Source organism: Pithys albifrons, chromosome 4, assembly GCF_047495875.1.
Source record: "Pithys albifrons albifrons isolate INPA30051 chromosome 4, PitAlb_v1, whole genome shotgun sequence".
In the NCBI taxonomy this organism is placed as follows: domain Eukaryota; kingdom Metazoa; phylum Chordata; class Aves; order Passeriformes; family Thamnophilidae; genus Pithys; species Pithys albifrons.
In genome coordinates, this window is record NC_092461.1 from 9,377,496 (window position 1) to 9,405,308 (window position 27,813).

The window sequence follows — 27,813 nt, forward strand, 5'->3', positions numbered from 1 at the left end:
TGTAAAGTATAATTGAAGAAAAAGGAAGCGAGGCCTACAATCCTTACAACAGTTCTTTTATTATTTCAGGAACAGAAAGCACAAAACACATCCCTGTGTTAGGAAAGCTGGTTCAGCTGTGTCTTTCGTATCGTACAGTTACACTACAATGTTGAAGAAACTATGAATAGGATAAATATATAACAATAGGAAGAAAACTGAAAGCTTTGCCATTCATATATTGCATGAGCACTATATTCTTTTTAATTGCACTCTTTAATATTAAAGGACTGGAACCAGGAGACAGGTAATAAACTCAGGTGTCCTGTGCTCATGAAACAAAGGTTCTCAGTGCACAAACACTCCCATAAGGACATCTAGTACACCAACATACTTTCATTCCCATTCCGGATAAGTCCTTGTCCAGTTATTAACTAAATCCCTCGGTAGAATTCTCAGCAACACCTGGAAAAGGCTGCCAAAGACTCCTTTTAGCTCTAGGGAATGCATCATGACACTAAATGGGCAAGACTAGAAGAAAAAAGGGGAGTTCACCTAAAATGGTGCTCCAGACTTGTCAGAAGCAAAAGTAACCCCTCCCAAGGTCTGTCACTCCCTGACAAACCCTGGTAAACACCAGAAGGCATATCCAGAAGAGAAATGAGCAAGTGGGATGTTACTTCTGTCAGCAAGAACTTGGAGACTTCTGCACGCAGGTGCACAAGGCGAGAAGTGTTTTACATGGCACTTGCTTGGGAGCTCAAAGCAGCTCTACTATTCTTTCCAAGCCTGATATCAAGACCACAGAGGAGGATTCAAGCACAGAGTGAAAGGGACAATTAGTGCAAAAGGAGTTACCCTGTTCTAGAGAAAGGTCTACTGTGTAATGGCACCTATCCTGCCAATACATGTCCTCTTTACGGAGAGCAAAACCTGCCACAGAACAGAATGCTGCAAGTTTTGTTGTGCCGGATGAAGAAGAGGAAGGGATGATCAGCAATGAATTCCGGAACAACCACTGGAGTTGCACAGCACCCCAACGTTATTAGAGCTATGGTAGCTGCAGCCGCTTCTGTGCCTTCTTCCTTCACATCCACAAAGCACTTGTGAACCACCTCAGACAGCACCAGCTCATTGCCAGATGAAATTCCAGAGAAGTCAGCTTTTCCCAACTCAAAGGCATCAGGCATTCCCATGCTGCTCAAAAAGGGTTTCAGACCGTAATATTCTTCCAGCTTAAATCTGGGTAAGGACACCCTCACCAGCTTAGAGGTCGTCATTTCATTAATGATCCAATGTGTCAGCTTCTCATATGTAAGTTCTCTTTCCAGCTAAAGAAAATGCCAAATTTACATAATTAAAATGAGTAGAGAGTTGATGTTACATGGCCAGAAGTAGTGACTACTGTGATTGTTTACCTTCTATGTAACATGCATCATTTTTTCCCCAGAGTTTAGAGTGTAGATTGAGGTTACTTACATTCTTATGTATGGGAAACAAAGGCACAGAACTACTGACCAAGTTCCAAAGGATCTGATCCCAGTTCTTCTGCCTCTCAAAAAAGGTTCCTCCTTGTGCTAACAGTGTGATTAAAAAGTCTGCTCACAAGGCCCTTAACCGTCGCTGGTAGAAAACCTTATTAGCAAATTCCTTGTCCAAAACAAACAATAGCCAAAACATGTATCCTATCTCCATAACTGAAGAGAGCCTACCCTTTCCTCTCAGCTGCAGGTCTATGTGCTGTACCAAACTTTCCGCCCTGCAAAGATACAGCCTGTCTTTGCATCCAGCTCAACCACTTACTCTTTCCAAACCGGTGGATCCATCCTGGATTGCATCAGGGAGCAGGATGATCATGCTGAGTTCATTACCGATGTAGGGCAGCTCAAGGATTTTGGTCTGCAAGTCCTCAATATAGCCCATGTTAAACGTGTCCTCCTGGAACATCATCTGCACAGGTTTGGTCTTGTTCTAAAAATAACAATATGTCAACAGTTAGTGCTGAGCTACTATGCTGGTCTCAAAACACTAACCAAGCAGCCAGTTCCTGAGGGCTTTGGAGAATTTGACCAAAGAAAACTGATCACACACCACAGAGTGCAGACACAGCACGGACTCTTGTAAAGCACGGGGTAAAACTGCCCATGTTTAGTAGCACTGCACAATTTTCCACCACAAATCAAAAGGCAGATCATTCATCAGCACTACATCCTGCTGGTGTTGCATCTTGAAACCTGGTCCTGGCTTTGCATGGCTTCAAAGAAGAGAAAATGGAATAGTGTCTCTGCATACTCAGCCAGCTTGTTCAACACATTTCAACAGAGAGAGGACAAGCTGTCAGGAACCAAGTCAGTCCAGCAGTCTCTCAAGTGATGCAGGAGGTACTAGGGACTGAGAAGGAACAGTCCCTGTTTAAAAAGTGGTATTAACCATTTCGAAAATCCTCTAATATATTTTAGCACTGAGAAAGGGAAAACTTAAGAGTCAGCCATGAGGACTTCTATTTTGCATAATGTTTCTTGAAAGCAGCTGAGCTAAGGAAGGCTTGTTACCATGTGTTGTTCATGACACCTGGAGGCCAACCCAGAGATGGAGGGGATCCTGTAGGGGAGTCATGGCCTGCTCAGGACAGCCGCCATGTCTTCCTTAATAGCCCTGATCTACTTCTAAATGCAAGACAGTATAACAAGAGGGCTTCAAAGGAGATTCTTTTTCATTTATTTCTGATCAATCCACTCGTGCAGCAAAAAAGCACTGAAGACTGACATCCACAAGTTTTTGCAACTGTCTTTGTGTTATAATAATGTCTCTAGGAATTATGGGAAACTTCACAGAAGCTCAACAAAGGAAGTGTCCGTAGAAAAGGGAGGAGGCATAAGAAATTTCATACAGCCTACCAAAGGGAACCCTGCTTGAATGATTTTTTTTCTTAGACTGAAATGTGTTCATTTCAGAGTACTTCACATTAACAGCATCTTGTCATCCTGTTAGCATATAAAATCATAGAATCATAGAATTGATTGGGTTTGAAAAAGCCTCTTAGATCATCAAGTCCAACCCTTGGTCCAACTCCAGTCCCTTTACCAGATCATGGCACTCAATGCCATGACCAATCTCAGTTTAAAAACCTCCAGGGATGGGGAATATACCACCTCTCTGGGCAGGCCATACCAATGCTTCATTACTCTCTCTGCAAAGAATTTTTTTCTGATATCCAACTTAAATTCTCCCTGGCAGAGCTTGAGACTCTGCCCCCTTGTCCTGTTGCTGAGTGCCTGGGAGAAGAGACCAACCCCCACCTGGCTAGAACTTCCCTTCAGGGAGTTCTAAACAGTAATGAGGTCACCTCTGAGCCTCCTCTTCTCCAGGCTAAACAACCCCAGCTCCCTCAGCCTCTCCCCACAGGACTTGTGCTCCAGTCCCTACACCAGCCTTGTTGCTCTTCTCTGGACCCACTCCAATCCCTCCATATCGTTCCTGAACTGAGGGGCCCAGAACTGAACACAACACTCAAGGTGTGGCCTCACCAACGCAGAGTACAGGGGAAGGATCACTGGCCTGGTCCTGCTGGCCACGCTATTTTTGATACAGGCCAGGATGCCACTGGCCTTCTTGGCCACCTGGGCACACTGTTGGCTCATGTTGAGCTTCCTGTCAATTAGTACCCCAAGGTCCCTTTCTGCCTGGCTGCTCTCCAGCCACTCTGTGCCTGCCCTGGAGCGCTGCATGGGGTTGTTGTGGCCAAAGTGCAGGACTCAGCACTTGGCCTTGTTGAACTTCATCCCACTGGAACCAGCCCATCTCTCCAGTCTGTCCAGATCCTTCTGCAGAGCCCTCCTGCCTTCCAGCAGGTCGACACTCCCTCCCAACATGGTGTCATCTGCAAATTTGCTGATGATGGTCTCAATCACCTCACCTAAATCATGAATAAAGATGTTAAACAGGACTGGACCCAACACTGGCCCCTGGGGAACACCACTAGTGACCGGCCGCCAGCTGGATGCAGCTCCGTTCACCAGCACACTCCGGGCCCGACCCTCCAGCCAGCTCCTAACTCAGCAGAGAATGCCCCTGTCCAAGCCATGGGCTACCAGCTTTTCCAGGAGTATATTATGGGAGACAGTGTCAAAGGCCTTGCTGAAGTCCAGATAGACCACATCCACAGCCTTCCCCTCATCTACCAGGTGGGTCACTTGATCATAAAACGAGATCAGGTTGGTCAGACAGGACCTGCCCCTCCTAAACCCATGCTGGCTGGGTCTAATCCCTTGTCCATCCTGAAGGTGCTGTGTGATTGCACTCAGGATGAACTGCTCCATAACCCTGCCAGGCATGGAGGTCAGGCTGACAGGCCTGTAGTTGCCAGGGTCAGCCTGGCAGCCCCTTTTGTGGATTGGGGTGACATTCGCCAACTTCCAATCATCTGGGACCTCCCCAGAGAGCCAGGACTGTTGGGAGATGATGGAGAGTGGCTTGGCAAGCTCTTCTGGCAGCTCCCTCATCACCCTGGGATGGATCCTGTCTGGTCCCACAGACTTGTGAGGATCCCGCTGGCTCAGTAAGTCACTAACTATTGCCTTCTGGAATACAGGGGGGTATTCAGCTCCCTCTCTCTACCTACCAGCTCCAGGGGCCAGTTGTCTTGAGAGCCACCTGTCCTACTGGTAAAAAGTGAGGCAAAGTAGGTGTTAAGTACCTCAGCCTTCTCCTCATCTTTGTTAACATTATTTCCCTCCAAGTTTAACAGAGAGTGGAGGTTTTTCTTGCCCCTCCTTTTGTTATTAATGTATTTATAGAAGGACTTTTAGTTATCCCTAACAGAATTAGTCAAATTATCTTCAAATTGCACTTTTCTTTCCCTGATTTTTTTTCTGCATGACCTAGCTCTCTTCATAAATTCTTCATAAGTAGCCAGCCATTTTTTCCACAGTCGGTACACTTTCTTTTTATCCCTGATTTCCTTCAGAATCTCCCTATTTAACCAAGCCAACCGTCTTGCCCTCTGGCTGGCCTTTCGGCACACTGGGACAACCTGTTCCTGTGCACTCTAAACTTCCTGTTTGAAACATGTCCAATCCTCCTGGACCCCCTTGTTTTTAAGGGTACTTTCCCAGGGTATGCTCTGAATTAGTCTTTTGAATAGGCCAAGATCTGCCCTCTGGAAGTCCAGTGTAGAGGTTTTAATGATAGCTCTACTTGCATCTCTGAGCATTGAAAATCCTATTATTTCATGGTCGCTATGCCCCAGGTGGCCTCCAACCACTACATCATCTACCAGCCCCTCTCTGTTTGTAAACAGTAGGTCTTACCCCTGGTAGGCTCATTTACCAGTTGATGAAGGAAATTATCCTCTATACAGTCCAGGAACCTCCTAGACTGCCTCTTCTCTACAGTATTAAGCTCCCAGCAGTTATCTGGCAGGTTAAAGTCACCCACAAGAACAAGGGCTGGAGATTTTGAGACATCCACCAACTGCTTGTAGAATAATTCATCTCCTTCATCATCCTGGTTGGGCAGTCTATAAGACACCCACAAGGATGTCAGCCTTGCTGGCCTTCCCCCTGATTCTGGTCCGCAGGCACTCAACCTTGTCACTGCTGACCTCAACTTCAACAGAGTCAAGAGACTCTCTAACATATAAAGCCACCCCTTCACCTCTCCTTCCCTGCCTGTCCTTTCTGAAGAGCTTGTAGCCCCCCATAGCAGCACTCCAGTCATGCGAGTCATCCCACCACGTTTCTGTGACAGCAACTACATCATAGTTTTCCTGCTGTACCATGGCTTCCACCTCCTCTTGTTTGTTTCCCGTACTGCTTGCATTAGTGTACATGCACTTCAGCTGGGCCATTGATTTTACTCTCAACTCGGGCTCTACACCCTTAGGCTCATCTCTGGAGAGCCCAGTTTCAGTCCCTTCCCCCTTCAGACCTAGTTTAAAGCCCTCCTAACCAGCCCCGCCAACTTATGGGCTACAGTTCTTTTGCCCTTCCTAGACAGATGAAGCCCATCTGGTTTGAGTAGACTAGGCAACATGAAGTTTGCCCCATGATGAAAAAAACAAAATTTTGACAGTAGCACCAGTCCCCAAGCCACCTATTGTTAAGTTTGGCTTTCCTATATATCTCCTGATTTATCTCCTTATTCATTCCGACTTGCACAGGAACTGAGGCTCCTGTCCCATGAAGTGATCAGGCCAGTGCCTTAAAATCTTTTTTAATTACCCTGGGACTTCTTTCATTGATGTCATCACTTTTTTAATTACCCTGGGACTTCTTTCTTTTACAGCGGGTAATAGTCTGAGGGTTGAATTAGCTTAGGAAGTCTCTTAGTAATATCCCTCACCCTGGCCCCAGGAAGGCAGCAAACCTCCCTGTGGGATGGGTCTGGCCAACATATAGGGCCCTCAGTTCCCGTCAAAAGGGAGTCACCGATTACAACAACCCTTCTCTTTTTCCTTGTATCTGGAGTGGTAATCCGTCTGGGAGACAGGGGGCAACCAGAAGACCTTGTAGACGGATCTTCCTCCTGACTGCCCTCCATCAGACTTTCTGACTCCAGGGCCATATACTGTTTTTTTTAAGGCACCCCAGTAGGTGAAAGGCGTCAAGGGTTTTTTTTTTTTTTCCTCTACGACCAGGCACCTGTTTTCATTCCTCGCTATCCATATGATCTATTCTATCTGCCTGATGGCAAGAAGTGCTGGGCTACACCGATTCCTGCTGGGTTTCCTTAGGGGTTGAAAGGGTGTGACACCACCAGTCAATTTCCCTTTCACTCTACCTTAAGCTTCTGAGCCTTTCCACCTATTCCTTTAGCTCTGCCACCAGGCAGAGCAAATCATTCATCTGCTCACATCCTATGCAGGTGTTTCTCACACTGTCCTCTGGTAGCAGTTCCAGGCTCAAACAGTCGGTGCAGCCAGAGGCCTGAGAGGCTGTATCCTTTTTAGAGGGTGCTCTCTGTGTTGACACACCTCGACTGGTAACAGCAGCAACGGCTTTCATTTTGTTGGAAACCATGACTGCCTTGAGTTGTGGGAAGAAAAAAAAAAACCAACAAAAAATCCACCAAACACCTAGGCTTCTGCCCTGCCTGCTCACCCTGCCTGTGCAAACTGCGGTGCAAACTGCCGTGCCACGCCCCTGTTTGCCCACTCCTGTTCGCCACTGTTCATACCTTGTTAATCTGAAATGGCCTTTCTCTGGTTGACACTTTCTTGAAAGGCTTTTCCCATTTGCCTTTGAAATAGATGGCATTCACCAACACAAGTCTAGTCATGGAATCGAGAATCCCCTCTGCCAACAGGTTCTGAATTTTACCTTTATGGTACAGAGAAAAACACCAGATTTTAATAATTTGACATTATTTATTCTCCAATAAAATATCTATTCTGCAATTAATACACAATAGAGAAGAGAATTACATACCACACAGAGTAAGAGCTCAACATTTGCCTTAATTCACCACCTTATATGCTGAAACAGCTCTTTACCCAAGCCATGGCCACCAGTAGATACAACAGGCCACACTATGCAAAGCACTCACCTTCAGTCCTTTCCTCTACCCAGCCATTTATTTGTTTTCTGGAATCCTCCCAAGCATTCACAAAGTCAGTCGCTTCCAGGCCAGCATGGTAGGACTTCTGACTCGACTCTAGAAATGACTAACAGGGACATAAACAACAGATTTGCAGCAAGACATTTTACTCTCACTCAGACACAGGTGATTTGTGACTACACCAAGAAAATCTGCCCACTTTCCTCCCTCAGCTTCATATAAAGCTATTAACGTTCAGGCTGACACTTACAGGATTTATACAAACTACTTGAACTAGGAATTCTTCATTGTATGTTATTAAGTCCAATGGCTCGTTTACTGCGCTACAAAACTTCTAGGTAACTTCACTGAGAAATGAAGTGACTCACGTTTTTGGTGGGTTTTCCTTATGCTTCAGGTAGACAACATATGTCTTTGTAAACTACTTTCTACTTAAATTTAAGTGTAATCACTTCCCAGACTAATGGAAAGCTTTCAGTTCAGATGCTAAATGAATCTTTCTTAAGACAGGATAAAACATCCCTTCTCTCTCATCTAATGCAGTTATGCCTTTACAACTCAGATGCAATGTTTGAGACGACAGTCCATGTAGTTTTCATCTATTAGACAAATTAAATAATAGCACTCTTCACCCAAAGAAGCACTCTAAATCACACCTGAGGGGAAAAAATAGAGCCTTACTTATTCTCGCACCTGGGGAAGCACTTAAAGGAATATGCATAACACAGAATCTATTTTTCTTATTAAGATCTTCTGATAAGGAAAATCATAAAAGTCCTGTATTCTGGAGCACTTACCTAAGAGAAAATAATCACATACTGCCCATGCTGAAGAGCAATAAAAATGGTTTCGGTTATACTATCACAAGATGAAGGAAAAACAAATACATCAAAAATTTCTCCCACAGCTCAAACTATGAATAGATCACACATCCCTGGAGTTGTAGAGACTGATGGATTATACCCTATGTTGCAATATTCAGATCACAGGTTCTCTAAAATGAGTTCCTCCACCAAGTTCAGATACCAGGCTCTGGCCCCATCTATTGCATTCCTGGGTCCCAGCCTAGAAAACATGCAAAGCAAAGCCCAAAGCCTGCCTTTGAACTCAAAAACAGAGAGGTACAAAGTGCAGTATAGTAAAAAATGCCACAAATTTAATGATTACTCACTGAGAGAAACTCAAATGTCTTTTCCCCATAAAGCCGGTTTGCAGTTCTCAGGATGTATTTGGTGTTTGGATCGTTAATGTCAGAGAGAAGGGATTGATACCCATTGTGAGCATCCTCAGCTTTGTTCAGACACAGAACCTGCACAAAGACAAACATCCTCAGCAGAGTGCTTACCTTCTCTAAAAACACCTGCTGCAGCAAAATTCTTGTGGTTGTTAAAGGAATGGCGGGTTCAACGCTGTCACTTGAAGCCAAAAGATTTTTCATCACACCTCCCAGCTGGAGCTTATCATGCAAGGCACATCTGATGCACCCAGCCAGATGTTGTACAAGGAATAAATGAGGGAGCACAGGAGTCAGCAATACTGAGTTTGGTTCCCTCAAGCTAAGCAGTGGACGACCACAGAATGGCTGAGGTGGGAAGACACCTCTGAGACCAGGGTACAACTCTCTGCCCAAGGAAAGACATCTACAGCCAGTGGCCCAGCACTGTTTTCAGAGCGATTTTGAACAAGTCCAGCATGACAAAATATGTCTTTGGAGAAAATTGAACAGGTTTAAGTGGCAGCAAAAGTTGGTATTCTATTCTTCCACTTTGCAAAAGTGGCAAACATCACAACACAAATGACTGATTATTCATTTCAGACTGTCAAATCATATGATAAACATATGCCAAGGGATATTTGCCAAATGAGGAAGTTTTAAAAAAATTAAGCAAGGTGCAGCTACCACTTGGACATGCAGGTAGCATGTTTTTTTTTATATTCCTGCCTACATTTTGAAAACATGTATCACCTGACAATAAACCCAAATAAGAAAGCAGAAGAAAATATTTTATATAGCTACACATTCATCACACCAATCAACAAAATCCCAAGCAGTCCTAATGAAATACAGAAAGAAAATCTGTCTGCAAAGAATCAAAAACCACCACACACAAGAAAACCCAGGAGCCTTTTCATTTCACATTGGGCAAAAATCCTCCTATAAATACCACGAAAGCACATTCTGCTTATACACACACCAAAGAATCACCTCTGCTCTCTCACACCACAGGGACAATCCTAGTTTAGCAGCACTGCACATCACAGACTGGAAGACACATTTGTTGCTCACATGTTCCTATCACATTCTATCCACTAAGTTTATTTTCACCTACCTTTGTTATTTGGGCTTGCGTGTTACCTTTTGAACCCAGCAAAACCATGGACAAAGCAGAAGAAATACTAAAAGGGGAAAAGAAGACATTCTGCCCACTTTTCTTCTCACACAGCTTTCTCAACAAGTCCAGCGCAAAAGTGGTATTTGCTGCACAGAGGCTTTCCATGGCTCCAAGCCTGGGAGATAAAACACAGAACAAGAACGGATCAAATTTATTAGAACACAAAAATGCTGTTTCTCTCTTTTACATCTCCCAGCATAAACCAGCCAGCAAATGTCATCATTAGCTTGGAACATTATCAGCTCACTGAAAATCTGATTTGGTGGCACAGCCATCTTTAAAATCTCATACTACTCACTTGAGTCACTTTAGGGATTTACTATCTGCTTTTGTATTTCAGTTGCGTACTTCCATAGTATTACATTTTTTGAGGTCATCAGGCATAACCAGATTTTCTTCAGGAGTTACTGAAATAGACTGTCTGGACTGCAAAACCCAGAAATTTTCCCTTACACAGAAACCAAACTATAACGATAGACATCAGAATGGTGGAATTAGAAATTCTTACCTTCTCTCAATCTACAGATCTTCAGTAGGACCTTCAGTTTAGTTCTACGAGTGCCCTCTGAGTTTTAAACCTATCAGCTGTGCTGGGAGTAGTCAGCAGAATGACTTTACCTGCAAGCTACAAACACACCAAGAATTTCATTGCCTACCCATCTTTCTCTTAAAAAAAAAAAAAAAAAAAGGTTTCACATGGAAAAATTGTGGGTTTTTTTCACAGATAAATATATATTTCAGTCTTACTGACCACACTCAGTTAATGGCATTAGTTAAAAAAATTCCTTGCTTTCTACCTTGACATTGGAAGCATGTGAACTGGCACCTCTGCAGGTTAATGCTCTTTGCCTCCCACACCCAGCACACCCCACACATCTCATTCCCGCAGATGTGACCCCGCTTCTTACAGCCCAACTCTCCCACTTGCCTGTACCCTTTCAGACCCAGACACGTGGAGGAGTTCGCACCACAACGTGGGGATTTCCAGGACACACTTCCTACGAGCATTGCAAAATACCCAGCTCTCTCCGACAGACGGATACTCGCTCGCCAGATTTGCAATCCTCTTTTCTCGAACTAAAACCACCGCCACCCTCCCGCCCCCCAAAGACAAACCAAAACCCTAAAGCGCACTTTGATGTACTTGCACCACCCGATCGAGCCTCTCCCCCAAACCATCCACGTCCCAGCCTCCACCCCGCGCTGCCGGACCAGCTTTTGGCGGGGACACGAAAAATTTCCGCGTTTCTTCCCGTTGCCGCCCCATTGCCGCGGATGCCCCGGGGCGGGGGCAGGGGCGGAGGCTGCCCCGCTGCCCTCCCGCTCCGCGCAGCCCCAGCGCAGCCCAGCCCGCTTGGCCGCAGCCCTGCCCGGCCGGAGCAGCGGCCACAACCGCGGGGACACCGCCCGGCTGGGGCAGCCACACCCAAGCCAGGTGTGCTCTGTCCAGAACTGCTTTCTTGATAAGACAGATTGAAAAATAGTTGTGTAAATTACAAGTGAAGAAAAAGGAACAGAGGCCTACAATCTGTACAGTTCTTTTTATTATGTCAGGAACAAAAAGCACAAAACACACCCCTGTGTTAGGAAAGCTGGTTCACCCATGTCTTTAGTACTGTACAGTTACACTAACATGCTGAAGAAACTATGAAAAGAATAAAAATACAACAATAGCAAAAAACCTGAAAGATTCACCATTCATATATTGCATAGGCACTATATTCTCTTTCATTACACTCTTTAATATTAAAGGACCGGAACCAGGTGACAGGTAATAAACCCAGATGTCCTGTGCTCAGTAAACAAAGGTTCTCACTGCACAAACACCCCTAACAAGAACATCTGGTACACAAACATACTTTCATTCCCATTCTTGATGAAGTCCTTGCCCAGTTTCCAAATCCCTTCGTAGGATGCTCAGCAACTCCTGGGTGAGGCTGCCAAAGACTCCTTTCAGCTCTAGGGAATGTATCACGACACTAAATGGGTAAGACGAAGAAAAAAAGGAGAATGGAGCTAAAGGTGCTCCAGCCTTGTCAGAAGCAAAAGTAACTTCTCCTCTGCCATGGTCTGTCATTACCTGACTCACCCTGGCAGACACCAGAAGGCAAGTCAAGGACAGAAATGAGCAAGTGGGATGTTACTTCTGTTAGTAAGAACTTGGAGACCTCTGCACACACGTGCACAAGGCGAGAGGTGTTTTACATGGCACTTGCTGGGGAGCTCTAAGCGCCTCTATTATTCTTGCCAAGCCTGACAATCAAGAGCACAGAGGAGGGTTCACGCACAGAGTGAAAAAGACAATTAGTGCAAAAGGAGTCACCCTGTTCTAGAGACATGTCTTCTGTGTAATGGCACCTATCCTGCCAAGACATGTCCTCTTTATGGAGAGCAAAACCTGCCACAGAACAGAATGCTGCAAGTTTTGTTATGCCGGATGAAGAAGAGGAAGGGATGATCAGCAGTGAAGTCTGGAACGATCCTTGCACACTTCGGAACGAATCTTGCAGCTGTGGCAGCAGCAGCTTCAGTGCCTTCTTCCTTCACTTCCACAAAGCACTTGTGAACCACCTCAGACAGCACCAGCTCATTGCCAGATGAGATTCCAGAGAAGTCAGCCTTGCCCAACTCAAAGGCATCAGGCATTCCCATGCTGCTCAGAATGGGTTTCAGATCGTAATATTCTTCCAGCTTAAATCTGGGTAAGGACACCCTCACCAGTTTAGAGGTCATCATTTCAGGATTGATCCAATCTGTGAGCTTCTCATATGCAAGTTCTCTTTCCAGCTAAAAAAAATGCCAAATTTACATAATTAACATGAGTAGAGAGTTGATGTTACATGCCCAGAAGTAGTGACTACTGTGTTTGTTTATCTTCTATATAACATGCATCATTTTTTGCCCAGGGTTTAGAGTGTCTATTGGAGTTCTTTAATTTTTACATATGGGAAACAAAGGCACAGAATTACTGACCAAGTTGCAAATATACTGAACCCAGTTCTTCTGACTCTTAAACAAAGGTTCCCCCTTATGTTAATAGAGTGATGAAAAAGTCTGCTCACAAGGCCCTTTGCAGTCAGTGGGAGAAAACATTATTAATAATTCCTCGTCCAAAGCACACAATAGCCCAAACATGTATCCTGTCTCTACAACTGAAGAGATTCTACGCTTTCGTATGAGCTGCAGGACTATGTGCTGTACCAGACTTTCTGCCTTCCAAGGATACAGCCTGTCTTTGCATCCAGCTCAACCACTTACTCTTTCCAAACCGGTGGATCCATCCTGGATTGCATCAGGGAGCAGGATGATCATGCTGAGTTCATGACCAACATAGGGCAGCTTAAGGATTTTGGTCTGCAAGTCCTCAATATAGGCCATGTTGAATCTGTCTTTCTTGAACATCATCTGCACAGGTTTGGTCTTGTTCTAAAAATAACAATATGTCAACAGTTAGTGCTGAGCTACTATGCTGGTCTCAAAACACTAACCAGGTAGCCAGTTCCTGAGGGCTTTGGAGAATTTGACCAAGGAGAACCAACCACACACCACAGAGTGCAGACACAGCACGGACTTTTTTAAAGCAAGGGGTAAAAACTGCTCATGTGCAGTAGCACTGCACAATTTTCCACCACAAATCAAAAGGCAGATCATTCATCAGCACTACATCCTGTTGGTGTTGCATCTTGAAACCTGGTCCTGGTTTTGCAGGGCTGCAAAGAAGAGAAAATGGAATAGTGTCTCTGCATACTCAGCCAGCTTTTTCAACACATTTCAACAGTGAGAGGACAAGCTGTCAGGAACGAAGTCAGTCCAGCAGTCTCTGAAGCCCTGCAGGAGGTACTATGGACTGAGTAGGAACGGTCCCTATTTAAAAAGTGGTATTAACCATTTCAAATCCTCGAATATATTTCACGATGAAGAAAGGGACACTTGCCAGTCAGCCATGAAGGTTTCTATTTTGCATAATGTTTCTTGGAAGCAGGTCAGTTTAGAAAGACTTGTTACCATGTGTTGTTCATGACACCTGGAGGCCAACCCAGAGATGGTGGGGATCCTGCAGGGCAGCCATGGCCTGCTCATGACAGCAGCCAAGTCTTCCTCAATAGCCCTGATCTACTTCTAAATGCAAGACAGTATAACAAGAGGGCTTCAAAGGAGATTTTTTTCCCATTTCTTTTGAATCAATCCACTCCCAGAAATGCAGCAAAAAAAGAAAGCACAGGGACTGAAGAGGACTTATATCCACAAGTTTTTGCACCTGTCTTTGTCTTACAATAATGTCCATAGTAATTATGGAAAACTTCACAGAAACTCAACAAAGAGAGTTCCCATAGGAAAGGGAGGAGGCATAAGATATTTCATACAGCCTACCCAAGGTAACCCTGCTGGAATATTTTGTTCCTCAGAGTGATTTGTGTTCATTTCAGATTTATTGCCTTTATTTTAGCACATCATACCTTGTTAATATGAAATGGCCTTTCTATGGTTCTCTCTTTGTTGAACTGCTTTTCCCAGTTGCCTTTGAAATAGATGGCATTCACCAACACAAGTCTAGTCATGGAATTGAGAATCCCCTCTGCCAACAGGTTCTGAATTTTACCTTTATGGTACAGAGAAAAACACCATTTTTTAATTATTTAACATCTATATATTTATTATCCAATAAAATAGCTCCTCCGCAATTAATACACAATAGAGAAGAGAATTACATACCACACAGAGGAAGAGCTCAACATTTGCCTTAATTCACCACCTTATATGCTGAAACAGCTCTTTACCCAAGCCATGGCCACCAGCAGATACAAAAGGCCACTATGCAAATCACTCACCTTCAGTCCTTTCCTCTACCCAGCCATTTATTTCTTTTCTGGAATCCTCCCAAGCATTCACAAAGTCAGTCGCTTCCAGGCCAGCATGGTAGGACTTCTGACTCGACTCTAGAAATGACTAACAGGGACATAAACAACAGATTTGCAGCAAGACATTTTACTCTCACTCAAACACAGGTGATTTGTGACTACACCAAGAAAATCTGTCCACCTTCCTCCCTCAGCTTCATAGAAAGCCATTAAAGTTCTGGCTGACACAGGATTTGTACAAATTTCTTAAACTAGGAATTCTTTGTATGTTTTCAAGTCAAATGGTTTCATTATTGTGCTACAAAATTCAAGGTAACTTCACTGAGAAATGAAGTGCCCAATGTTTTTGTTGGGTTTTCCTTATCCTTCAGTGAGATAACATATTATTTTGTAAGCCCTTCTCTACTTAAGTTGAAGCATTACAGTTCCCAGACTAATGGAGAATTTTTAGTTCAGATAATAAAGGAATCTTCCTTAGACAGGATAAAACATCCCTTCTCTCTGACCTAATATAGTTATGCCTCGAGTACACAGGTGCAATGTTTGAGACTACAGTCCATGTACTTTTTATGAAACAGCAACACACTTCATAGAAAGAAACACTGTAAATCACAACTGGGGGAAAAAGAATGTTCTCACATTCTTACATTTTACATGTTCTGTCACATTTAAAGGAGCATGTGTAACACAGTATCTGCTGTTATTGAGATCTTCTGATAAGGAAAATCATACAAGTCCTGTATTCTGGAGCACTTACCTAAGTGAGAAAAACTACACAATACTGCCCAGGCTGAAAAGCAATAAAAATTCTTTTGGGTCCTATTTTCACATGATTAAGGAAAAACAAATATATCAAATATTTCTCCCAGAGTCAAAAGCAGGAATGCATCACAGAATCCTGGAGTTGTAGAGACTGATGGATTATACCCTACTTTGCAATATTCAGAAAACAGGTGCTCAAAAATTAATTCCTTCACCAAGTTCAGATACCAGGCTCTGGCCTCATCTATTGCATTCCTGGGTCCCAGCCTAGAAAATATGCAAAGCAAAGCCCAAAGCCTGCCTTTGAACTCAAAAACAGAGAGGTACCAAGTATATTGTAGTAAAAAATGGCACAAATGTAATGGTTACTCACTGAGAGAAACTCAAATGTCTTTTCCCCATAAAGCCGGTTTGCAGTTCTCAGGATGTATTTGGTGTTTGGATCATTAATGTCAGAGAGGAGGGATTGATACCCATTGTGAGCATCCTCAGCTTTGTTCATACACAGAACCTGCACAAAGACAAACATCCTCAGCAGAGTGCTTACCTTCTCTAAAAACACCTGCTGCAGCAAAATTCTTGTGGTTGTTAAAGGAATGGTGGGTTCAACACTGTCACTTGAAGCCAAAAGATTTTTCATCACTCCTCCCAGCTGGAGCTTATCATGCAAGGCACATCTGATGCACCCAGCCAGATGTTGTACAAGGAATAAATGAGGGAGCACAGGAGTCAGCAATACTGAGTTTGGTTCCCTCAAGCTAAGCAGTGGACGACCACAGAATGGCTGAGGTGGGAAGACACCTCTGAGACCAGGGTACAACTCTCTGCCCAAGGAAAGACATCTACAGCCAGTGGCCCAGCACTGTTTTCAGAGCGATTTTGAACAAGTCCAGCATGACAAAATATGTCTTTGGAGAAAATTAAACAGGTTTAAGTGGCAGCAAAAGTTGGTATTCTATTCTTCCACTTTGCAAAAGTGGCAAACATCACAACACAAATGACTGATTGTTCACTTCAGACTGTCAATTTATTTGTTAAACATATGCCAAGGGGTATTTGCCAAATGAAGAAGTTTTAAAAAAATTAAGCAAGGTGCAGCTACCACTTGGACATGCAGGTAGCATGTTTTTTTTTATATTCCTGCCTACATTTTGAAAACATGTATCACCTGACAATAAACCCAAATAAGAAAGCAGAAGAAAATATTTTATATAGCTACACATTCATCACACCAATCAACAAAATCCCAAGCAGTCCTAATGAAATACAGAAAGAAAATCTCTCTGTCTGCAAAGAATCAAAAACCACCACACACAAGAAAACCCAGGAGCCTTTTCATTTCACATTGGGCAAAAATCCTCCTATAAATACCACGAAAGCACATTCTGCTTATACACACACCAAAGAATCACCTCTGCTCTCTCACACCACAGGGACAATCCTAGTTTAGCAGCACTGCACATCACAGACTGGAAGACACATTTGTTGCTCACATGTTCCTATCACATTCTATCCACTAAGTTTATTTTCACCTACCTTTGTTATTTGGGCTTGCGTGTTACCTTTTGAACCCAGCAAAACCATGGACAAAGCAGAAGAAATACTAAAAGGGGAAAAGAAGACATTCTGCCCACTTTTCTTCTCACACAGCTTTCTCAACAGGTCCAGTGCAAAAGTGGTATTTGCTGCACAGAGGCTTTCCATGGCTCCAAGCCTGGGAGATAAAACACAGAACAAGAACGGATCAAATTTATTAGAACACAAAAATGCTGTTTCTCTCTTTTACATCTCCCAGCATAAACCAGCCAGCAAATGTCATCATTAGCTTGGAACATTATCAGCTCACTGAAAATCTGATTTGGTGGCACAGCCATCTTTAAAATCTCATACTACTCACTTGAGTCACTTTAGGGATTTACTGTCTGCTTTTGTATTTCAGTTGCATACTTCCATAGTATTACATTTTTTGAGGTCATCAGGCATAACCAGATTTTCTTCAGGAGTTACTGAAATAGACTGTCTGGACTGCAAAACCCAGAAATTTTCCCTTACACAGAAACCAAACTATAACGATAGACATCAGAATGGTGGAATTAGAAATTCTTACCTTCTCTAAATCTACAGATCTTCAGTAGGACCTTCAGTTTAGTTCTACGAGTGCCCTCTGAGTTTTAAACCTATCAGCTGTGCTGGGAGTAGTCAGCAGAATGACTTTACCTGCAAGCTACAAACACACCAAGAATTTCATTCCCTATCCATCTTTCTCTTAAAAAAAAAAGGTTTCACATGGAAAAATTGGGATATTTTCCACAGATAAATATGTATTTCAGTCTTAATGACCACAGTTCGTTAACGGCATTAGTTAAAAAAATTCCTTGCTTTCTACCTTGACATTGGAAGCATGTGAACTGGCACCTCTGCAGGTTAATGCTCTTTGCCTCCCACACCCAGCACACCCCACACATCTCATTCCCGCAGCTGTGACCCCGCTTCTTACAGCCCAACTCTCCCACTTGTCTGTACCCTTTCAGACCCAGATACGTGGAGGAGTTCGCACCACAACGTGGGGATTTCCAGGACACACTTCCTACGAGCATTGCAAAATACCCAGCTCCCTCCGACAGACGGATACTCGCCCGCCAGATTTGCAATCTTCTTTTCTCGAACTAAAACCACCGCCACCCTCCCGTCCCCCAAAGACAAACCAACACCCTAAAGCGCATTTTCAGTTACTTGCACCACCCGAGCGAGCCTCTCCCCCAAACCATCCACGTCCCAGCCTCCACCCCGCGCTGCCGGACCAGCTTTTGGCGGAGACACGAACAATTTCCGCGTTTCTTCCCGTTGCCGCCCCATTGCCGCGGATGCCCCGGGGCGGGGGCAGGGGCGGAGGCTGCCCCGCTGCCCTCCCGCTCCGCGCAGCCCCAGCGCAGCCGAGCCCGCTGGGCCGCAGCCCTGCCCGGCCGGAGCAGCGGCCACAACCGCGGGGACACCGCCCGGCTGGGGCAGCCACACCCAAGCCAGGTGTGCTCTGTCCAGAACTGCTTTCTTCAAGCGACAGATTTAAAAATACATGTATAAAGTATAATTGAAGAAAAAGGAACAGAGGCCTACAATCCTTACAACAGTTCTTTTATTATTTCAGGAACAGAAAGTACAAAACACACCCCTGTGTTAGGAAAGCTGGTTCAGCTGTGTGTTTGGTTTTGTACAGTTACCCTATGATGTTGAAGAAAGTATGAATAGGATAAATATACAACAATAGCAAAAAACCTGACAGTTTCGCTATTCATATATTGCATAGGCACTTTCATTACACTCTTTAATATTAAAGGACCAGACCCAGGTGACAGGTAATAAACCCAGATGTCCTGTGCTCAGTAAACAAAGGTTCTCACTGCACAAGCACTCCCACAAGGACATGTGGTACACAAACATACTTTCATTCCCATTCTTGATGAACTCCTTGTCCAGTTATTAACAAAATGCCTTGGTAGGATGCTCAGCAACACCTGGAACAGGCTGCCAAAGACTCCTTTCAGCTCTAGGGAATGTATCAAGACACTATATGGGTAAGACTGGAAGAAAAAAGGGGAATGCTGCTAAAAAGGTGCTCCAGCCTTGACAAAAACAAAAGTAACTTCTGTTCTCCCAAGGTCTCTCACTCCCTGCCTCACCCTGGTAAACACCAGAAGGCATATCCAGGACACAAATGAGCAAGTGGGATGTTACTTCTGTCAGTAAGAACTTTGAGATCTCTGCATGCAGGTGCACAAGGCGAGAGGTGCTTTACATTGCACTTGCTGGGGAGCTCTAAGCACCTCTGTTATTCTTGCCAAGCCTGACAATCAAGAGCACAGAGGAGGGTTCAGGCAGAGACTGAAAGAGAATTAGTGCAAAAGGAGTCACCCTGTTCTAGAGACATGTCTTCTGTGTAATGGCACCTATCCTGCCAAGACATGTCCTCTTTACGGAGAGCAAAACCTGCCACAGAACAGAATGCTGCAAGTTTTGTTGTGCCGGATGAAGAAGAGGAAGGGATGATCAGCAGTGAAGTCTGGAACGATCATTGCACAGCGCATCATCATTATCGCAGCTGTGGCGGCAGCAGCTTCAGTGCCTTCTTCATTGACTTCCACAAAGGACTTGTGAACCACCTCAGACAGCACCAGCTCATTGCCAGATGACATTCCTGAGAAGTCAGCTTTGCCCAACTCAAAGGCATCAGGCATTCCCATGCTGCTCAGAATGGGTTTCAGATCATAATTTTCTTCCAGCTTAAATCTGGGTAAGGACACCCTCACCTCTGTAGAGTCCATCATTTCAGGATTGATCCAATCCATCAGCTTCTCATACGTAAGTTCACTTTCCAGCTAAAAGAAAACGCCGAGTTTATTTAATTACAGTGAGAATTGAGTCTGTTCCACAAGCAAAAGAAATGATTACTGAATTTGTTTACATATTGCATAACATGCACCATTTTTATGAAGGTTTAGAGTTTCTCAAGCCAGAAGTGCAAGTTACACTTCTCACTACGGACTAGGGTCCAAGCCAAGATCATTCCCATATACTTTTTTCGTGGATAAAATAGGGATCAATAATTTCCATGCAATGTTTACTTTTACAGATGTTAGGATTGTTAGGGGTTATTTTACATTTTTACATAAAGGAAGCAATGACACAGAAGAGCTGCTTACAAAGTTCCAAAGAAACTGAGCTCAGTTCTTCTGTCTCTTAAGCAAAGGTTCCTCCTTATGTTGACAGGGTGATGAAAAAATCTGCTTAGAAAGGCCCTTCGCAGTCAGTGTTAGAAAACCCTATTATTAAATTCCTTGTCCAGAGCACATACTACCCCAAACTCTTATCCCATCTCCAACAGGAGAGATCCTGCACTTTCCAGTGAGCCTGTTTTCAGGCAGTGTGCCACAGACCACCTGCCAGCTGCTTAGAACAGAAGACCTACAGGAGAAGCCACAGGACTTCCTAAGAGCCACCCAAATTCCCTCTCTCCACGTATGATGCTTATCATACCATGCCTTCACCACAACCACAGCTGACCTCTGCTGCTGTGGAAGGCCAGGTCTTCTTCCAGAGCCTCTGACTAAGGAGGCAGCAGTGACACCCGGTGGGCCAGTCATTTGGGGGCAGGGAGGTGCAGGACATTTCAGCTGCCATTGAGCACCAGTGACAAAATAGCTCTGGAACTGAACTGCAGGTCTATGTTCTGTACCACACCTTCTTCCCTGCAAGGATACAGCCTGTCTTTGCATCCAGCTCAACCACTTACTCTTTCCAAACCGGTGGATCCATCCTGGATTGCATCAGGGAGCAGGATGATCATGCTGAGTTCATTACCGACGTAGGGCAGCTCAAGGATTTTGGTCTGCAAGTCCCCAATATAGGTCATGTTAAATGTGTCCTTCTTGAACATCATCTGCACAGGTTTGGTCTCGTTCTAAAAATAAAGAGATGACAACAATTAGCACTGATATGTTATGCTGGTCTCAAAACACTAACCAGGCAGCCAGTTCCTGAAGGCTTTGGAGAATTTGACCAAAGAAAACTAAACATATGCCAGAGTGCAGACAGAGCACTGCTTTTTGTAAAACACTAAGAATCCCTGAGATTTCATTTTTAATTACTAATGTAGAAATGACTGTGAAGACTCCTTTAAAGAAACATGGCAAATATGTGTCCTTGCCCTTTAGCTCCCTGAAGAACTAGTGACAAGCACTCAGAGCTGGTAAGAAGCAGGGACTATAATCCTTGCTGCAAATGAATAAAAGGTCATTTCAACAGATATACTTTCATTTTTAGTCCATGTGGTTCCAAGTAATACAAAAAATAAGAATTAAAGTATTTTACAATGTTACTAGAAATACCAAGAAAGTGAGAGCATTATTTTGAATTCTTAAAAGTCATAAGCATAGCAAGAAGGGGAGAGATTTTCATTCTTTGCTACCTCATTTCATTTCCACATGGAGCATTCAGCTACTACTGTTTAAGTATTTCCTCCCTTTACAGTGTCATGGCTTTCTCTCTTATCTTCATGAGATAACCATGCAAGTTGATTTTTGTTATTGAAGTAAAACCAACCGGAATAAGGCCCACAGAGAAGATAGCAGAAATTATTTTGCAGCAACAACGACACATGAAAAGGATGGATAAGCAAAACAAAAAGGCGCCACAAGAACTAAAAAACATCTAGTGAGTTGTAAGAAGTGCAAGAGTCACAGAAATAATTCAGAGGATCCTGGAAATGTTCCTAGGATGTTAAAGTAACACTTTGGTACCAGACAGACTGTAAAATAACTAGTTCAAGTAACACTTGGGATTTTCAGCTGCTCATTAAGGGCAAGATGTCAGGAACCAAGTCACTCCAGCAGTCTCTCAAGTGCTGCAGTAGGTACCATGGGCTGAGCAGCAACAGCCCCTATTTAAAAAGTGCTATTAACCATTTCAAACATCCTCGAATATATTTTAGCACTGAGAGAAAGGGACACTTGCAAGTCAGCCATGAGGACTTCTATTTTGCATTATGTTCCTTGGAAGTAGGTCAGTTTAGGAAGGCTTGTTACCAATTCTTGTTCATGACACCCGAGGCCAACACAGAGGTGGAGGGGATGCTGAGGGGCAGCCATGGCCTGCTCATGACAGCAGCCAAGTCTTCCTCAATAGCCCTGATCTACTTCTAAAACCAACACAGTAAAACACAGAGGTCTTCAAAGGAGATTTGTTTCCATTTATTTTGTATCAGTCCACTCACAGAAATGCAGAACAAAAGCACTGACTGAGAAGAAGACTTAGATATAAAAACTTCTGCATGTGTATAAGTGCTCTTTTCTGCCTACAACCTAAAGGAAAAAATATTTTTCTGACCCACACCAGTTGCAGGTTGACACAAGTTCACTAATTCTTTGAAATTGTTCACGACACTGAAGTAACCAGACAACTTCACTCGTGTTCTCTCCTCATCACTTCTAAGTCCAGTCATTATGTAGAGGGTTACCTCTCTCAAACAAAAAAGAGGAATAAAAGGGAAAAAGAGAGAACGAAAGAAATATTTGTTATATTAAACTTTCTAGTAATTACATGAAACTTCACAGAAACTCAACAAAGAGAGTTCCCATAGGAAAGTGAGGAGACATAAGGGATTTCATACAGCCTACCCAAGGTAACCCTGCTGGAATATTTTGTTCCTCAGAGTGATTTGTGTTCATTTCAGATTTATTGCCTTTATTTTAGCACATCATACCTTGTTAATATGAAATGGCCTTTCTGTGGTTCTCTCTTTGTTGAACTGCTTTTCCCAGTTGCCTTTGAAATAGATGGCATTCACCAACACAAGTCTAGTCATGGAATCAAGAATCCCCTCTGCCAACAGGTTCTGAATTTTACCTTTATGGTACAGAGAAAAACACCATTTTTTTAATTATTTAACATCTATATATTTATTATCCAACAAAATATCTCCTCCACAATTAATACACAATAGAGAAGAGAATTACATACCACACAGAGGAAGAGCTCAACATTTGCCTTAATTCACCACCTTATATGCTGAAACAGCTCTTTACCCAAGCCATGGCCACCAGCAGATACAAAAGGCCACTATGCAAATCACTCACCTTCAGTCCTTTCCTCTACCCAGCCATTTATTTCTTTTCTGGAATCCTCCCAAGCATTCACAAAGTCAGTCGCTTCCAGGCCAGCATGGTAGGACTTCTGACTCGACTCTAGAAATGACTAACAGGGACATAAACAACAGATTTGCAGCAAGACATTTTACTCTCACTCAGACACAGATGATCCTTAAAGACAGCAAGGAAATCTGCTCACTTTCCCCAGCTAGCTTCATAGGGTCATTAAAGTTCTGCCTGATATTTTCCTATTATGGCATATAACATCTAAACAAACTAGGAATTGTCCTCTGTATGGTTTTAAGTCAAGTGGTTTAGTTCCTGTGCTAAAAACTTCTATGTAACTTCACTGAAAATAACATGGCTAGTTTTTTTCGTTTTACTTTATGCTTATGTGAGACAATATATGATTTGTTTATAAGACTTTTGCTAAGAGATACATCATCCATTTGTCCCACAGCCAAAACTATGAATGGATCACAGAACCCTGGAGTTGTAGAGACTGATGGATTCTACCCTATGTTGCAATATTCAGATCACAGTTTCTCTAAAATTAGTTACTGCACCAAGATCAGATACCAGGCTCTGGCCTCATCTATTGCACTCCTGGGTCCCAGCCCAGAAAATATGCAAAGCAAAGCCCAAAGCCTGCCTTTGAACTCCAAAAGAATGCCACAAATTTAATGGTTACTCACTGAGAGAAACTCAAATGTCTTTTCCCCATAAAGCCGATTTGCAGCTCTCAGGATGTATTTGGTGTTTGGATCATTAATGTCAGAGAGAAGGGATTGATACCCCTTGTGAGCATCCTCAGCATTGTTCAGAGACAGCACCTGTACAAAGACAAACAAACATCCTCAGTGGTTGTACAAGTAATAAGTTCGGGAGCAGAAGAGTCAGCAGTATTGATTTTCCTTCTATGACGAAAAGCACAGGAGGATCACAGAAAGCCTGAGGTGGGAAGGGACCTCTGGAGACCAGGGTACAACTCCCTGCCCAGACAGGAAAATCAACAGCCAGTGGCCCAGGTAACTGTTTCCAGATGCATTTTGAATAAATAAATCCACTTTGACAAAAATATGATTTTGGAGAAAACTATATAGATTTAGCAAAATAGGTGTTTACACACCTCTTCCATTTTGCAAAAGAGGCAAATATCACAGCACAAATGATTGATTGTTCTTCTCAGACTGTCAATTCATTTGTTAAACATATGCCAAGGGGTATTTGTCAACTGAGCAAATTTAAAAAAAAGTAAATCAAGCTGCACCTACCAGTTTGACACGCAGACAGCATGGATTTTTTAAATTTTTTTTATGTGGCTGGCTACATTTTGAAAACATATTTTCCGATATTAAGCCCAAATAAGAAAGCAGAAGAAAACCTTATATACATATATCTATATACATATATTCATCAAGCAAATAGAAAAAAACCAAAACCAAACCCAGTACCTCTTAAATACATGTGGTAAGAGCTATCTGAAAAAAAAGGGGAAAACCTCCACACACAACAAATCCAGGAACCTTTTCATTTCACACTGGACAAAACTCATCCTATAAATACCACAAAAACACATTCTGCTTACACACAAACCAAAGAATCACCTCTGCTCTCTCACACCACAGGGACAATCCTAGTTTAGCAGCACTGCACATCACAGACTGGAAGACACATTTGTTGCTCACATGTTCCCTTCACATTTGATCCACTAACTTTATTTTCACCTACCTTTGTTATTTGGGCTTCCGTGTTACCTTTTGAACCCAGCAAAACCATGGACAAAGCAGAAGAAATACTAAAAGGGGAAAAGAAGACATTCTGCCCACTTTTCTTCTCACACAGCTTTCTCAACAGGTCCAGTGCAAAAGTGGTATTTGCTGCACAGAGGCTTTCCATGGCTCCAAGCCTGGGAGATAAAACACAGAACAAGAACGGATCAAATGGATTTGAACACAAAAATGCTGTTTCTCTCTTTTATATTTCTCAACATAAATTAGTCAGCAAATGTCACCATTAGCTTGGAACATTATCACTTCACTGAAAAACTGATTTGGTGGCACAAGCACCTTAAACTCCACACTACCCACTTGAGTTACTTTAGGAATTTACTGTCTGCTTTTATATTTCAAGCCCATACCTACAAAATTTTAAATATTTTGAGATGATCAGGCACAACAGGACTTTGTTCAGGACTTACTGAAAGAAAGTTCTTTTGACTTACAAAGAAAATAATTTTCCCTTACACGAAAACCAGGCTAAAAATTTAGATGTCAGAACAGCAGAATTATAAAATCTTACCTTCTCTAAGTCTACAGACCTTCAGCAGTACCTTCAGTTTACCTCTGTGGGTATGCTCCGTATTTTAAACCCAACAGCTGTGCTGGGAGAAGTCAGCAGAATGACTTGTCCTACAAGATAAAAAAGAAAACAGAAAAAAATAATTTCATCAGCATGACAGATTGCTGCAATTTCCTATTGTAGTACAAAGAAAAAATCAAAGTCCACTTTAGTTCCATTTTATTGCCTGCAACATGGAAACACATACAATAAAATCATGGTGCCTGTCATTCTCATCACCTGTGTAGGTAGTTCACCTGCAATTAAATCACACACCTACCAATAAAAGGAGCAGTAAGTACTAGAACGCTGAGTTAACTGCAGATAAGTATGATGAATAGTAAAATACCAGCTGGTAGTAAAAGTCTCTCTGTTTTGTTCTGCCCTTAAGGCAGGGCCGAGTGTTTATATGTTGCTACAAAATACAAACCTCACATCTTATTCATACAACTGATTCATTATCTCAGACAACCAGATGAAATGTGCAAGTTTCTGCATGCGTGATTTTCCACCCAAGAAAATTTCTTGCTAGTAGCTTTGCTATAAACTGTGGAGTATTTCTCCAGTTTCTCTTCTCCCATAAATGAAAAGAAAACCCAATCAAACAAAACTCAAGGAGGTGTAGATGGAAACAACCCTCCAGCTGTGTCTGTAACATTTATTTTATGTACTTTACAGCTAAGTAGGAGACATAGTGTTCATGTTAGTTACAGTGAAACCCTGCATTTTTCTACTATCCCAGTACCTGCGGGTTCCTACCACCAGAGTTTTGACTTCCAAGTCAAAACACTCGGGAACACTCCCAGCAGCAAGAAGTTATTGCCTAGAAAGTTTCCACAGGGGTTCCACAATAAGAAAGAACTTACCGACAAAAGAACACAACTGACACTATTTGTCTCCCTCAAAATCAGCGTATTTAACCAAATAATAAGTAACATTACAACAGCTGAAACACACAGGTAGGAGTTATATGTGCACAGTTAACGATGCCTTCCCTGCAGCTCAGGAATACCAACGAAACTACTGACATCCTTCCCACCAGAGCAGTTTTTGAGACAACACACAATGACTGCACTTTAAAGAACAAAAAACTTGATACATTTTTGTCAGTCATTTGTGAACTATTTGTGGCAAACCCCTTGGTAATCAGCAGGTCAGCGGTGAGGCTCTCATACAGATGGTCCTTTCTGCATGCCTGGACTCTCTGTGCTCCTACCAGCAGGAATTTGAGGCATATATTCCCAGCTATCGACACCTGTGCGTAAGAACCGTCTTTACAGATCAAAAGGCTGTCTTTCCTAGATCAGACAGCACTCACTGCACTGCAGAGCCGTGGGGGGACCCGCCCAGAGCAGGGTCCAGCTCTTCCCCAGCCCAAGAGACACTTCCCAGGAACAACGTGGATTAATGCCCTGTGTACAAGGACACTTCGCATCAGCTGCCTCAGAGGCTGCATCCACCTCCACAGAGAAAGGAGAAATGCACAGCCCTTTCCCCACCCTCTCAACCCAAACAAGATTCCTTGAGGCAACAGGACTTCGAGAGTTGGAAGCGATGTTGAAACACCTGCAGGGCGAGACCGCACAGTTCCTGGCAAAGGCTCTTCCCAACACGGCAGGCGCTGGGATGGCACAGCACACCCCGCCAGCTCCCGGCCCCTGTGCCCTGCAGGAGCGGGCAGAGGCAGGGAGGAGACTGGCACTGTCCCGGGAAACTGAGGCGTGACAAGCCAAGGGTTTGCCCCCCCCTGAGAGGCCGAGGCTGCCCCAGCCCTGCAGGGCGAGAATTCCACAGGAGGTGCCTCCCCATGGCCCCACACACAGGGAGCGCTCCCGGCGCGGCCCCAGCTGGAACGAAGCTGCGCTGCGTAAGGAATGCCTTCAAAGAGAAAAAAAAAGAAAACCACAACGACAGCAACGCCATGCACTCTACTTTTTGATGTTAAAAAAACCCCCCACAACTGAAACAACAACCAAACGCAGGCTTCCTGCAGAAAACTTTCAGGACAGCAGAGCCGCCGCACTCACCCCGCCGGCCGCCGCGCTCCCGTTTCCCGGGCAGAGGGATAAGCGGGAGCGGGGACCTGGCCGGGATTTGGCTGCGGGAGGTGCCACAGCCCCGCCCCACAAAATGGCAGCAGCCCCGCCCCGCAAAATGGCGGTGCCCCCGCCCCGCTGTGTCTGGGCAGTCTCACGGCCTCTACCCCCTCACACCCTGTCCGTGCCGCTCCGCTGGCCGAGGATTTTACATCTCTGCCTCCCTCTCGTGGCAGAACTGACAGAA

General features: G+C 43.7%; 2 protein-coding genes across 14 annotated transcripts; both read right to left on the reverse strand.

Moving 5' to 3' along the window:
* Positions 1-43: 43 nt before the first annotated feature.
* LOC139671105 (serpin B6-like) lies at positions 44-27,660 on the reverse strand. 6 transcript variants are annotated; one of them, XM_071553387.1, is made up of 8 exons: positions 27,558-27,660; positions 25,492-25,601; positions 24,922-25,099; positions 8,708-8,845; positions 7,525-7,642; positions 7,156-7,298; positions 1,783-1,950; positions 44-1,310 (listed from the first exon to the last, which is right to left on the reverse strand). In XM_071553387.1, the coding sequence occupies exons 3-8, from the start codon at positions 25,087-25,089 to the stop codon at positions 897-899; spliced, it is 1,149 nt and encodes a 382-aa protein (XP_071409488.1). In that variant the 5' UTR covers positions 25,090-25,099; positions 25,492-25,601; positions 27,558-27,660; the 3' UTR covers positions 44-896. The 6 variants fall into 6 exon arrangements, with proteins under 6 accessions (XP_071409488.1, XP_071409490.1, XP_071409493.1 ...); XM_071553389.1 differs by lacking the exons at positions 24,922-25,099; positions 25,492-25,601; positions 27,558-27,660 and adding exons at positions 9,867-10,044; positions 10,438-10,547; positions 11,074-11,173; XM_071553392.1 differs by lacking the exons at positions 24,922-25,099; positions 25,492-25,601; positions 27,558-27,660 and adding exons at positions 9,867-10,044; positions 10,438-10,554; positions 11,074-11,173.
* LOC139671100 (serpin B6-like) lies at positions 11,456-18,515 on the reverse strand. Of its 8 annotated transcripts, none has more exons than XM_071553379.1 (8): positions 18,375-18,515; positions 17,658-17,767; positions 17,087-17,264; positions 15,924-16,061; positions 14,759-14,876; positions 14,387-14,529; positions 13,188-13,355; positions 11,456-12,716 (listed from the first exon to the last, which is right to left on the reverse strand). In XM_071553379.1, exons 3-8 carry the CDS (start codon positions 17,252-17,254, stop codon positions 12,312-12,314), a joined length of 1,140 nt encoding a protein of 379 aa, XP_071409480.1. In that variant the 5' UTR covers positions 17,255-17,264; positions 17,658-17,767; positions 18,375-18,515; the 3' UTR covers positions 11,456-12,311. The 8 variants fall into 8 exon arrangements, with proteins under 8 accessions (XP_071409480.1, XP_071409476.1, XP_071409482.1 ...); XM_071553375.1 differs by having other exon boundaries at positions 17,658-17,774; XM_071553381.1 differs by having other exon boundaries at positions 18,352-18,515.
* Positions 27,661-27,813: the final 153 nt, after the last annotated feature.